The sequence below is a fragment of the Archocentrus centrarchus genome, chromosome 8 (genome assembly GCF_007364275.1).
Source record: "Archocentrus centrarchus isolate MPI-CPG fArcCen1 chromosome 8, fArcCen1, whole genome shotgun sequence".
Taxonomy (NCBI): domain Eukaryota; kingdom Metazoa; phylum Chordata; class Actinopteri; order Cichliformes; family Cichlidae; genus Archocentrus; species Archocentrus centrarchus.
Window position 1 is genome coordinate 29,143,953 of NC_044353.1, and position 13,383 is coordinate 29,157,335.

Here is a 13,383-nt window from a genome sequence, read left to right on the forward strand (position 1 = left end):
ATTGTCTTTAATTCATAACTCAGCAGTAACTGTTGGCCATAACAGCGCTAAAACTGTGCGAGTATGAACCTGGCTGACTCGGTCCCTCACCGCGGGGAAGTTAGTTTCAAGTTGGATATTGGATATTCAAGCTCCGCGGAGTTAGCGGCATCTAGCTCACAGTTGATCCGATTCAGGGAGCACACTCATTTTCGTTCCATTTTAAGCCTTTTTATATTTTTTAGGATTTTTTTTAGTCAAAAATTGTGATTTTTCTTCAGCTTCCAGGCCATGTGACCCGCTAAGTCAAAATCTGTGTGAAATTGTTTTGCTAGACTAGACAGATGAGGCACACTCATTTATATATATATATATATATATATATATATATATATATATATATATATATATATATATATATATATATATATATATATATATATATATATATATATATATATATATGTCAGTTTTGGTCCTCCATAAGATATGTCTGAACTAACTGATCAGCTGGAGAGAGAGTTAATCATCAAGCCCAGTTCTGGTGCACGGAGGGCACGTTTGACATCACTGCGCTAAGGTCGCTTGCAGTTGCACTGAAATGCAACTGCCCCATCTAGTGGTGCAACTGAGCACACCGAGAAAGTAAGAAACTGATGAAAGTTCGATTTCACTGAACTAACTTCCATGTGTTACAGATCAGCTCTGCTGCGTGCGGCCGCAGAGCTGATCTGTAACACATGAACAAGTGCTGCAGGGCCGGCCAGCTGAGCTGACAATGAAGAGTGGAGATCAGAAAAACTCGTCCCAATAAGCCCAGGCTACTAAAACAATACGCAGGATATGCAATAAAGGAAACAAAAGAAGGACCACAGAATGCTGAAGATGAAGTGGAGATAATTTACAAAAACTGTTCATCTTGCAACAATTGTCCATTTTGCTGCTATCATGTTCTGAGGCAATACAACCTCCTTACAAATGCATACAGCATCATAGGGCTTGCATACAAGTTTCTTCTCACCCTGTCTGTAACACAGGTAGCTCGTGAAAGAAGCTTTTCCACGCTAAAATTAATCAGGCTTAGGGCCTCTCTTTCACAACAGCACCTTGAGGCTTTCATGCTCATGGCTACTCAGCCAGATGTACTAAAGATGCTGGAGCATGATAAGATAATAGATGGTGTAACAGAAAAGATATTGCTGCAGAGGTTACACGTAGAGTAAATAATGTAGGTTTACAAAAGCAGAAGCTTTCCAGTTTTTCTTCCACTCTTTTTTCTCAGGTTCAAGTTGTTAAGTTTAAAGGTTACTTTGTTGACAGCAAAAAAAATATGTGGCTTTCTTATAGTTCCCCATTTGGCTATATATCTATACATGTATGTTGTAGCTTTAAATTACATTGGTCATCTCATATTATCAATGTAACTATGTGTGTGTACACACTCATATATATATATATTTATATATATATATAAATTTTAACCAAGCAGTGGTAGGTGGGCCAGTCTGTTGGGAACTCCCGGGCCAGTTTTTCTCCCCAGTCCGCCCCTGAATGACAATAAAGGTATTCTGAATATGCAGAAAAAAATGGATAGATGGAAATTAACAATCCAAAATAGTAAACAGTATAGTGGGGGTATTTAGTATAGATAAATAAGGCAACAAACGGCATTATTCACAACAATAAAAACCGAGATATAGGTATTAATGTTCTCTCGGTGTGCTACAGTAGCTTTGTGGCAGCTATGACAGTCAGTGTGAAAGGGAGGATCCTGAACGTACGCGTACTCGTCGACTTTTGACGCGAACGCGCCCGTAGCTGTCAGTAGGAAATGCAGGGTGTTCGTGTCGGCTGATCCCCCGCGGGTGTGCTTGGACATCCGATCACAGAAAGTCGGACTAGTACAAAATGAAAACTATCACTTAGATACTTGTTTGACTTTGGTGAGAATGCTTGGACCAAGTGCGCATGTGTAACCGAGATACCGCGGCATCCTCCAGCTAGCTAGCACGGCTAACAGAAACAGAACACTGGCAGTGCTAATGCTAATAGTTAAATAAGCTAACTTAGCTAGCTGTTAACTTAGCTAGCTAGCTCACGGATTGCGGGACGTTTGTTCTCCCAGCTTCTTCCCCAGTTCAGCGATTCCTGCCCTGGTGTCGCCTTTTCGTGTTCTCATTAAAAGGAGGAGGTTTCGGAACCGGAGCTGTGGCGGGGGGACGAGACGACAGGAACCCCCTGGCTGGTTATCCAGGCGGACCGATCGCAGTGACACGCCGGTGTGGGTGAGTTGAAGAGTGGAGGTGAAGTTCTAGTTGACCGGGGGCAGTGGGGTGGACAAGGCCCATGGACGTTTCTCCGCTGGGGCCTGGCAGGCCGGCAGGGTGTTAACTATTAGCTGCTCGTAAAACGTTGCCTCAGCGCACTGAATCGGGAAGTTGAGTCGCTTGAAACAAGGCCTCCTGAGAGGATATAACAACAAAGTGACTGGTGTTATTAGCTGCTAGCTCGTAACCGATAGTTGTCTGGAGCGGCCACTATAAACATGAACCTGCTCCATCAGCAAAAAACTGTATCACCATGGTTGTCCGGACGCTTTGTTGAATACCAGCGCACTACTGCATTTAAAGAAGAATTTGCGTTTTCTGGCGCTCTGGTTTAATCACAGGATTAAGTAAATTTCTGAAGTTATTTAGAGTTTTAATTTTTGGTGTAATTCTTGCAGCGCCCTTTTGTGTGACTACGAATACGAGGTTCCTGAATTACGTAGATACATTACTATCATTTCACTGTACAATATAAGCTTTTGTGGAAAAAGAGGAAATGTAGCTTGGTTCATCTGTTCGTGTTAGGTTTATGCTGATTGTTGACATGTGGTTTTATAGTGAATATTATATTGATTTAAAATCTCAGTTGATTATTTAACTCATTCTGTTTTAAGAAGAATGACTTTGGAACTTTATTAAAGTTAAGTGTTGACTTGTTGCTGATACCAATTGCATTTTATCCCCTATAGAACGCTGGTTGTTTATCTTGAGTAGCTGAGGGTTTAATTTTTTTAAATTATTATTTTTACAGTTAAAACTCAACTTTGTTTTCTTTCTTTTTATAAAGGAGAGAGTGGAACCATGGCTGAACTCTCCACCTTATCCCCATCCCCACCTGCTTTGGGTGATCCTCATGCAGCGCCATCCATCCCTCCGTCATCACCAGGGCTTCCTCCTCCTAATAGCAGTGCTACAGAGTCTCCCAGGGAGATGTCCATACCTAAGTCTTCCCTTTTTAATGACACAGCTTTGAGTGGAAAAACATCTACAGCACTGTCAGGGGGGTCACCCTTGTGTCCCCACCCATCATCAAATCCTCTCAGCCTCACTGCTGAGACCCCCCTTCCATCATTGGTACAGCAGCCTGCTCCAGGAAATGAAGAATCAGCAGGGAATGATACAGAGACAAAGACTAAAAATCCCTCTGCTGTGGAGATCTTGAAAACTGAAACTGAGATGCCAAAAATGATGAGTGAGCCACCAGCTCCAAGCGAAGTGGTACAGGCATCCCCCTCTCCTGATCTAAATCCTGGTCCTAATCTGTACCCCAATGTGCACATCACCTGTAACCCAAATCCTGTCATAGACGAAGGTCAACTTAAAGCGGGCCAACCCCAGACAACTGCATGTCCCAATCCCGCACCTGCGCCTTTGGTCTCATCATCATCTGTGGCTGAGGAGGAAAAACCCCAGACATTCCAAGGTGCACAAAATGCTCCAAGCAAGCCTCCACCTCTGTCCCCAAAGCCTGGCACTCCCAGTGAAGCCAGGAAGGGAGAGCTGCCTTCTACCCCTACCAGAGTTGAACCCCACAGCCCAACAGTCCCACTCATCCAAGAGCCACCTTTGCCCTTCTCTCTACCCAACCCCAACCGCCGGCCGGCCCCAGACACCCTCAGTTACCTTGAGTCAGCTAGCCTGATGTCGGGAACTTTGGAGTCTCTGTCTGGACTGGGAGAAGATGGCAGCTCTGTGGGCTCAGATTCGGAGATTAATGGCCTGACTGTGAGACGCACTGACAAGTATGGCTTCCTAGGTGGGAGTCAGTACAGTGAAGGGAGGTAAGTAGTAGCACATTAACTAATCACTCACACTCACAGCTACTGTACAAACTCATGAACTATGTCACTGTTTGTTTGTAAATTTGTCAAAGAGACCTTTCAAAACACACGTTCAGTGTGGCTGTGTGAAAAGAGAGGAAAAAAACATTTGGTTTTTCACGTTAAGCTTTACTGTAGATGGTTTGCTATTTGAGATATGACACTATTAAATTATGGCCACAGGATTGGTTTACTCAGATAAGTGTAACTCTTGCTTGACCATTTTCCTTTTGATTGGCCACTTTACACCATCTGATCCACAGCGATCGTCTACTCTGTCTCCACCTCTCTTTCCTGCCTTCCTCTTCTTCTCTGCTGCTCTAAACATATCTGTCTGTCCTTTATCTCCCCTTGGTCTGACTCAGATAGTGCTGAGAGCGCGTTTGTGACTCATTATGTACTGACTCTGTGTGTCTATGGTGTATTTCCTATCGCACCCATCTGCTCTTTTCCTCCCTTTTTTTTCATCAGATTTGCTTCTACTTTTCTAATGAACTCATTGCCCTTCCAATGTTGAATAATTAAAGTCTTATTGATTTGCCCTGAGTGTCAGTGGCAGTCCATTCCTGTCATTGTTTGTGATTTTCTGTAAGTGAGCATAATGTTCTGCAAATTAATGGAAGACAGAAAGTGAGGCAAGCCATTTGTCTCTTAGATTAGAGCTACAAATAACAAAGTGCAATTTTTAGAGGTATAAACAGTACAAAGAACTTCCTCATTCTGTCAGTGCTATACTGATTTTATATTACTCACATTTGCAGTGAAAAGGAAGTGGAGTTGAAGTTGCACGACAGCGGGAGATGAAATGGATTGAGATGTTCTGCCACTGGGATAAGTGGATCAAACATCGCTTCCAGAAGGTACACGCAGCAGCCTTTCAGCATTTGTCATTAAAAGCACCAACTGAACTGCTCAAGAAAATTAAAGGAACAATCAAGTCAGACATCACATTCTTGATTAATGAAACATTCAAGTTGAAAATCTTTATTATTTACACCATTTGTACACTGAATAATTATTAAAGAGCAAAATGATAACTGCCAGTGGAAACTAAACAAGAAAAAAAAATCAAAGCATGATTGGAGCAGGATATCTTGGTTACATTAAACATTATGCCAAAACTAATATCCTATGTGTCTCTGCCTTACAGGTGAAGCTGCGCTGTAGGAAAGGGATTCCATCTTCTCTCAGAGCAAAAGCCTGGCAACTGCTGTCCAACAGTGAAGAGCTTCTAAAAAACAACCCTGGGAAATTTGAGGTATCATAGTTGCCATGTAATTTTCGTTTACTCCATTTAGAAAGTGAAATAAAATGTACTCTTGAATTGTTATCCTTTAGTTCAGGTCTATGTTATTGAACTTCTTTCTTTCTGTTTTTATTAAGTAGTCAAGTAGTTGTAGTTGTAGTTGGTTTAAGAACATTTAGGGAGGAATTGTTAGCGTTGAGTAAAGTGGCTTCTAGTGGGGCTGAGTAGGCCAGTTTCAGCTCCAAAGGGTGCTAAAGGGTGCAGGAATACCAGTCTGCGCAGAAGCAGACCTAGTGAGCTCTAAGCCTCTTATCAGGGCCAGTAATCCTGCTTGTTTATGCCCTGCCCCTCTGTGAGGGTCTGGCCTTGACTGGGCCTGTTCAGCCTTTACTGTTCCTCTTATCTGTGGAAGAATTTCTTTGCTACTTTTTTTCATTTTAGTTCATGTTACATTTATTCATATAGAGCTTTGTTGTATAATCCATTTTAATGGCTACAAATGAATTTCTGAGAATTTATTGACAGCCAATTTTTCTTCCTTCACTACAGGAGCTGGAGAGAGAGCAGGGAGAGGCAAAATGGTTGGACATTATAGAGAAGGATCTTCACAGGCAGTTCCCCTTTCATGAGATGTTTGCTGCTCGTGGTGGCCACGGGTAAATAATACACACAACCACAGAGTCTGTTTTATACCAGAGGAACCATGCATGGTTAACAAAAAGAACACCTGCACTCTGCTCTGCTTAGAAATGTTTTGATCCTTGGTAGAGCTTTATCAGTTCAGCATCACAAGTTGATTTGATTATATCTGTCTGTAAACGTTAGGGCTGTGCCATATTATAATACACAGATTCACATTTCAAATTAGGTAGCGTGTTATCAGTAACAGTAGCACATTGCAAAAGGAGGATGGGACATGCCCTTCATTTTATTCGCACTAATAAAAGCTGCTGTCTGTGATCTGCAGTCACCAATAAAATGTTTTGTATTTTTCTATCTTGTTATAAATATCATTGTCGCGAATTTCCTTGAAATACTGTATCATTTTGAAATTATATCGCCCACCTCTACTAAGCATTTGTTATTTTGTATGGGGAAATTAGGCTGCTAGAGTAAAACCAAAGTAAAACCATAGCCATGAAATGGTGCAAATTAGAAGTTAAAATGCAGAACCACAAATAGCAGAACCAATTTTATCGGACATTCAAAGAGCATATTGAAAAAGATAAATAAGTGCAGCATATGGCAAACAAAGCCAATTAAAATATACTGGTATGTACTTAAAAAAGATATGTAAAGTAATCCAGGGTAGAATTTTTCAGAATCAGCTGCAGTTATTTTATTTATTTATTTATTTTTGGAATAGCTCATGAGGTGGAAGATTTTACACCCATATTCCCTCATAGGTCACTGCATAATTGTTATGCTTGTTCCTGCAGACAACAGGATCTGTACAGAATCCTGAAGGCCTACACCATCTACCGGCCTGATGAGGGTTACTGCCAGGCCCAGGCTCCGGTGGCTGCAGTGCTGCTCATGCATATGCCTGCTGAGGTGAGAGAGTGGTTAGGGTTACTGTTTCTCACGAAGGCTTTCATATTAGTTTAATAATGATTCAGAAGTGTGAGTTCTGATTTGAAGCCCGAATACACGGCCTCATAATGACTTATGGTGAAAGTGTTTACCATTAATGGACTAAAATAAATACAAGTATGTCAAATGGTATACAATTTACTTTTGTGCTCCATGTCTTAACATTCATCACACAAGGCAGTGCTATAAGTCCAGCATCCAACTGTATGGGTTCACATGAGACAAAATAAATTTCTGCTAGAAGCAGGATGACTTGACACACAGGATGATGATTTAATCTTACATTTAGTTTTTCTTGTGGTCAGACTTTTTTAAGAAATCAAGGATGTTTTCTTTTAGGGTTGGTGCCGGCACATTAATCAAGAGAGGGCGTGTGACAAAAAAGAGTGGGCAGAGCGAGAAAACAAAACACATCTGAAACGTGACTTTATTTGGTCTTTATTTCACCAGAAAGTCTTCTTAATTAAAAATAGGAGATTGAGGAAGACTGAAATGCTTCTTGACTAGACTGTCACCCACACGACAAGATGATCTCATTACTGTCATTGACATCATTTCTGTGTGGGCGGATGTTTTTACAGTATCGTGACCACACGTGTCTAATCATTGCTGTTGCAGTTTCCAACCCAAGTTCACTCAGTTCTTTAAATAAATAGGCGAGCATGAGTTTTGTGATGCAACACTTATTTCTAGTGTTAAGATCTACTAGCAACTGTGCCTTTATCTCTTTGTTACAGTTAAAATTGCCAATTTTTTTCAGATAGTGCTTTCTTCTGAAAACACCATCTGTTTAAAGCTCAGAAATCTGATTTTTATTTGCCCTTATATTGTTATTATATTGTTGTTATTATTTTAAAGAAAAGGAAAAAAATTGCTTTACAAAATGATTTCATGACTACATCTTTTATACGGTTCAGTCAAGTTTGGTCTTTGTTTTAGTGGTTAATGCACACATTTTGCTTTAAAAGCACGCTAAGGCTGGTATTATACTCAATTGTGATCATACCACAGGTGAATTTCATGATCTGCTTGTAGTGTAGTGCCCACATGGTCATCAGCCACACCCTAATATAATATTTTTTTAATCCACAACTTTGTGGTAACATGCAAACCTTGTTTGCATTTTGTGCCTGTCTCTAATATGTCTTTCTGTTTCACAGCAAGCCTTTTGGTGCCTCGTCCAAATATGTGAGAAGTATCTTCCTGGCTACTACAGTGCAGGGCTGGTGAGTGAATAAACAGGCCTTCTTAGTCTGTCAGACAGTTTTCTTAGTTTTAATGAGCTGTTATTTGTGCCTTTTAGAAGCAATTCAGCTTGATGGCGAGATCTTCTTCTCTCTGTTGCGGCGTACATGTCCGATGGCATACCGTCATCTTAAGAAGTTCAAGATTGACCCAATTCTCTACATGACTGAGTGGTTCATGTGTATCTTCTCACGCACCTTACCATGGGCCTGTGTCCTGCGTGTATGGGACATGTTCTTTTGTGAAGGTATCATTCATATCTACACCTTTCACAGCCAGCTCTCAGCACTCTTCTCTGGTTAGTCAATTTTCTGCATTTACCTTTCGCTGGTCGCAAATTAGACAGGATTGAATGTGGTAAATTGTATTTAAAAAAAACAAAAACAAACTGAATTCCTATTATGCTCATTTGCACCACCAGCAAGGTAACTGTTTTTGATTCAAGGAGAAATTGTTCATAAATTACCTGCAAATGTGTGTGAAACAGTCTGACCTTCAGTGGTAGATATTGTTCCACCAGCAGCTTAGATTTGATTTAGTGCAGGAGGCGTTGTAAGAATAAGAAGGCAACATCTAAATAACTTTTACAGTATCTTATTAATTCTGCAGAAAAAAATCTGGGTATATGGCATTAAAGAGGACCTATTATGTGCATTTCCAGCACCATATTTTTGTTCTTGGACTCTACTGAAGTAGCTTTGGATGATTCACAGTTCAAAATATCCCATGTTTATCTGATACTAGGGCTTGGCATAGTCATCATATTCATAATGTTTCCCTTTCCCCTTCCTTTAAGGCTGGCCCATGCAAATGTGTTTGAACTGCAGTTGGGACTGTGGTCACAGTCAGAGGTGACCATATTAGGGATATAAGCCCTCATTTACATCATACAGAACCAAGAATAGAAAAAACAAACAAAAAACACTTCAGTGAAACAGACCATTTAAATCAAGCCTGAACTTTTGTTTTTCAGGCATGGGATATGCACTATTTGATACTTGGCTATATTTAATATCATCCAAAACTGTATTAGTGTTTGTGACTGAAAATCAGAAAAAGAACTTTGATAACTGCTAGAGTTTTTCCAAATTTATTGGTTAGGTTGAGTTTTTTTCTAGTTTGAAAGAAACCTAACTTAGGTGTCTGTGTGTAGGAGTGAAGATAGTCTTCCGTGTTGGCCTGGTGCTACTGAAACAGATGCTTGGCTCTGTGGATAAACTTCGGGAACTCCAAGGCATGTATGAGACCATGGAGCGTCTAAGAAACATTTCACCTGACACTATCAGAGAGGACATATTGGTTCAAGAGGTGAGTGTTTGTCTCTCTTGCGTTTTACAGACTGCGTATATAAAACTTGTTTCTGTTTTTACTCAGCGACATGGGTTATGAGTCACTTTATCCTGTTGTGCCTTGTCTTGTTTTCCTCACTTCCTCTGTCTGTCTCTTCCTTGTCTGATGTGTTGTTGTCCAGATTGTCTCTCTCCCAGTGACTGAAGCGCTTATAGAGAGGGAGTGCAACATCCAGGTGAGGAAGTGGAAGGAGTCCAGAGGGGAGCTTACACACCAGCCAGGACGCCGCCTCCACGGTACAAGAGCCATCTTCGAGCACAAACGCAGAGCTGCTTCCATCAGCTCCGGCGGAAGCTTCTCTTTCTTAGGAAGCCCAGTCCCACCACCAGGACCCCTCAGGGCGTCTTCCAGTCTGCTTTCACTCCCTGGTTTCCGCAAGTCCAAGGCTCCTTTCCACTCCCACAAAAAGGGCTCCTTCTCAGGGCCTTCAGGATTTGAGGGCCTACCACCTCTGTCGCCAACTGGAGTAACACCAAGCTCAAACCGAGGACCCAGCCAGAAACCACCTATGCCCCCAGGGGCAGGTCAGAAGGCAACACCACAGAGTCCCTTAGTCACAAGTGTGGCTAGTTCATCCCATGGGCCTGCTCAAGCCTTAGAGGGCTCCTCAGCACAGGGCCAACCTGCTTCTCCTGCCCCAACGCAAAGCACACTGCAAGCCCCTGCTGCTCTGTCCCCCTCTCCTAAGATCGTCTCGGAGCAAATTACACCCACTATCCCCTCTCCTACTGCAAACAATGCCCCTCTGCCACCATGCCCAGATTCAAAAAAAGAAGCAGCACCATCAGCTGACGCCACAAATGTGGAGGAAGAAGGAAAGAAGAAGAAGAAAAGCAAAGAAGACAAGAAGAAGGAGAAGGATGATGAGAAGAAAAAACTGAAGGAAAAGAAGGAAAAGGAAAAGGCTGAAAAAGAGAGGCTCAAAAAGAGAAGGAGAAGCTAGAAAAAGACAAGAAGAAAGGGGGAAAGAAAAAGGACAAAGGAGGAGGAGAGGCAGAGGACAAAAATGGAGCTACAGCAGCGAAAGAGTCAGCCTAATTTTCCACCTCGTCATTCCAGAGTAACAAAAAGGGAGGCTGAGCAAAAAAAAAAAAAAAGAGGTCAGGGGAACAAAAGATTCCCAGAAACCCTAATTGGTTTTAAAAATGGGATGGCTTCCTATATAATGCATCATTTTGAAGACTTAAAGTAGTCCAAAGACTATGTTGGAGAAAACTGGATCGTGGTTTTAACAGCACCTCGGGGCACTTTTTTGCCTTCCGCTCAATGCTTCTTTTTAGTGAAATGGGACAAAATTTCCTTTTTTCAACTGGAGCACGGGCTGTGAATCTGAATTTTTTTTTCTCAGAAGCTTACAGTCACTTTCTGTTTTAGTTTTTTAAAATTCTGTTTTTTTTCTTTTTTCTTTTAATTTGAATTAGACTGATGGCAGTGGTATGAGGAAAAATCGGCCCAAATGCTTACAGAAGTTGTTAACGGTGCCATAGAGGATGTAAATAAAGTCTATCTGCAATACATAGGCTCGTGTTAACACTCCATATGCCCTGTCACTTCTCATCTGAGGAAGGGATATCTGGGAGAAAAAGAAAATTAACCATTTGAAGTCATCTCAAACGCAGGCACTGAAGACAGAATGCTAGTAATATTGTTGAGGATGTATTTATTGTCATGTTAACTGTTGTCTGTGCCTTAGTAGTATAGTGAAATGTGTTAATGTGCTATGTGTGGCCTCCCTTTTTTTTGTTTGAGTCAAATAAGCATGGAATCCCTTCTGTGTTTTCAAACTTGATTAGATAAAAAAAAGAGGGAGAAGATTTAAAATCGAGGAAGAAACAGTACTTTGTAGTGATGGCAGTGTTTTAATGGGTCACTTTTTTGTTCTTTTTTGGAGAAGCAGGTTTTAGTTTAAATTTCATGGTTGGTTTTTGCAGTGGGGGAAAAAAAGAAAATAGGAAAAGTAGGCACAACATTATCAGTACACTGCTTGTGTATCTGTGCACAAATCCTGCAGACCAAATGTCCTTCTCAAAGTTTAGTATTATCTTAATTTCAATGAACAAAATTGTACGTGCAGCCAAATTTTAGTATGAATGTGATTTCAAGTTTCATAAGTGACTGAAGAATTTTATTTTTTGAACTTGTGATTTTTGTCACAAAACACTGCTGAAGTTGACCACTTCGTTAGTGTGATCACATGGAAAACACGCATCTCAGCAGGCAGGTTTCAGCCTAGAGGACCTATAGGAAGCCACTTTACTGGAGGTGCCAGGTGTGCCAATGTAGCATTAACCTCTGATCTTTGACCTTTGGGCTCTGATGTATTTATGTACAAAGTGGTTAATTTAATCAAATATAGTATATTATGAATTATTATTATTATTTTGGGTCTGACTATTTTTCTATCTAAGAGATACCTGGTTGACTGGAATGAAGGCTGACTGCACAGCGTAGTTGCAGGAGGATTGTTTAAAGTCTTCTATTTTTATTTTGCTCTTCTTTTTTTTTTTTTTTGCACATTAAGTCTTCAGCTTTTACTCAGCAAACTCGATGCATGTCTTTGGTTTACTTTCATTGTTGGTTTGGTCAGCTTAGGTTCACGAGTCTCCAGTTTACTGAGGTGCAGTATTAAACAGATTTGAGTGGAAAAAATGGGCCTTAGAGTTGAGAGAACAAACTTTTAAAATGATCGAATCAGACAGAATATTTAGGAATTGAAGGTCTTTGTACTGTATCATATGCTAAAGGGTGATTTTAATTGAAGATCTTAGAACTGTCTCACGAAGTTGTAACATTCATTATGACTTATGGACTAACTCCCTAATGTATTTACACTCAGTGTTCTGTACTGTAACATATTTATGCATACTTTAAATGGCACTGAACCCCATCAGTATATGATGAATAGTGCCAGATAGGTAGTGTAAACCATTTGATGGCAAGAAAACATTGATGCTCTTTAACTGTACTGTTTCGTAGTTGATGATTAGAGGGACTTTCGTGTACTTGTAGCCAACATGTCCTTCATCTTCATTGTTTTCCCACTTGTTTCAGGTCTTCACATGGCTGTCATTTAAATATATGAATATCTCACACCCGCTCCCTCCCTCTTCTGTTTCGACGGCGGTGCATTATAGGCACAGATTAAGTGTAGTGTTAGTGTGGATAACCCAAACACATCTATGCAAACTTTGCTCCATCATAACTGTTGGTGCATGCGTGGCGTGATGACAGCAGCACTGATTTCACCTCTGAACGCGCTTATTGGAGTGGTACGGTGGAAAAATGGATTTTGTGCTTCACCAGGTGTTGTACTTGGCACACTTTCAGCAATATGTCCTTGCAGCTCACATCTGGATGATAGCATTATTTCTCTTTGTTCAGAGGGCTGGAGATGATGTGATGATTAAATGAATCTGACACTAGCTGCTCTTTGCTCTGCAATATTGAGAAAATCCATTCCTGTCAGGTCCTTTGCATTTCTGCATTAATCCTTGAATACATTTCATTGGGAATGACTCCACTGATGCAAACATTAAAAAAAAAAAAAAAAAGGAAAAAGTGGTTCAGCTGTTTTTCTCCCCATGCCGTTACGTCTTTAGTGTCTTTAAGTTTACATGTCACTCTCTCTGGCAAAAGTGAAATAAAATCATAGCTAATTGAATTCATTCCTTCAGATCTGCAACTGTTGTATTTATAATTAATGATGATAATGACATTTGTGATGAGTAATAAACCATAATATATTAAATCACGGCTGTTTTTTGTTTTGTTTTGGGTTTTTTTTGGTGTGTTGATGATGTTCTGTTTGTGCATCAAGAATTTA

At 40.6% G+C, this 13,383-nt stretch overlaps 1 protein-coding gene across 1 annotated transcript; it reads left to right on the forward strand.

Annotated features, from left to right (window-relative positions):
• Positions 1-1,793: 1,793 nt before the first annotated feature.
• tbc1d10b (TBC1 domain family, member 10b) lies at positions 1,794-13,308 on the forward strand. The gene is given in 12 exon segments (XM_030736456.1): positions 1,794-2,264; positions 3,094-4,087; positions 4,888-4,898; positions 4,901-4,986; positions 5,277-5,384; positions 5,922-6,028; positions 6,812-6,926; positions 8,126-8,191; positions 8,268-8,457; positions 9,364-9,518; positions 9,682-10,488; positions 10,491-13,308. Coding segments are annotated over 11 exon segments (2,733 nt in total). The 5' UTR covers positions 1,794-2,264; positions 3,094-3,107; the 3' UTR covers positions 10,599-13,308.
• The last annotated feature ends 75 nt before the right edge of the window (positions 13,309-13,383 follow it).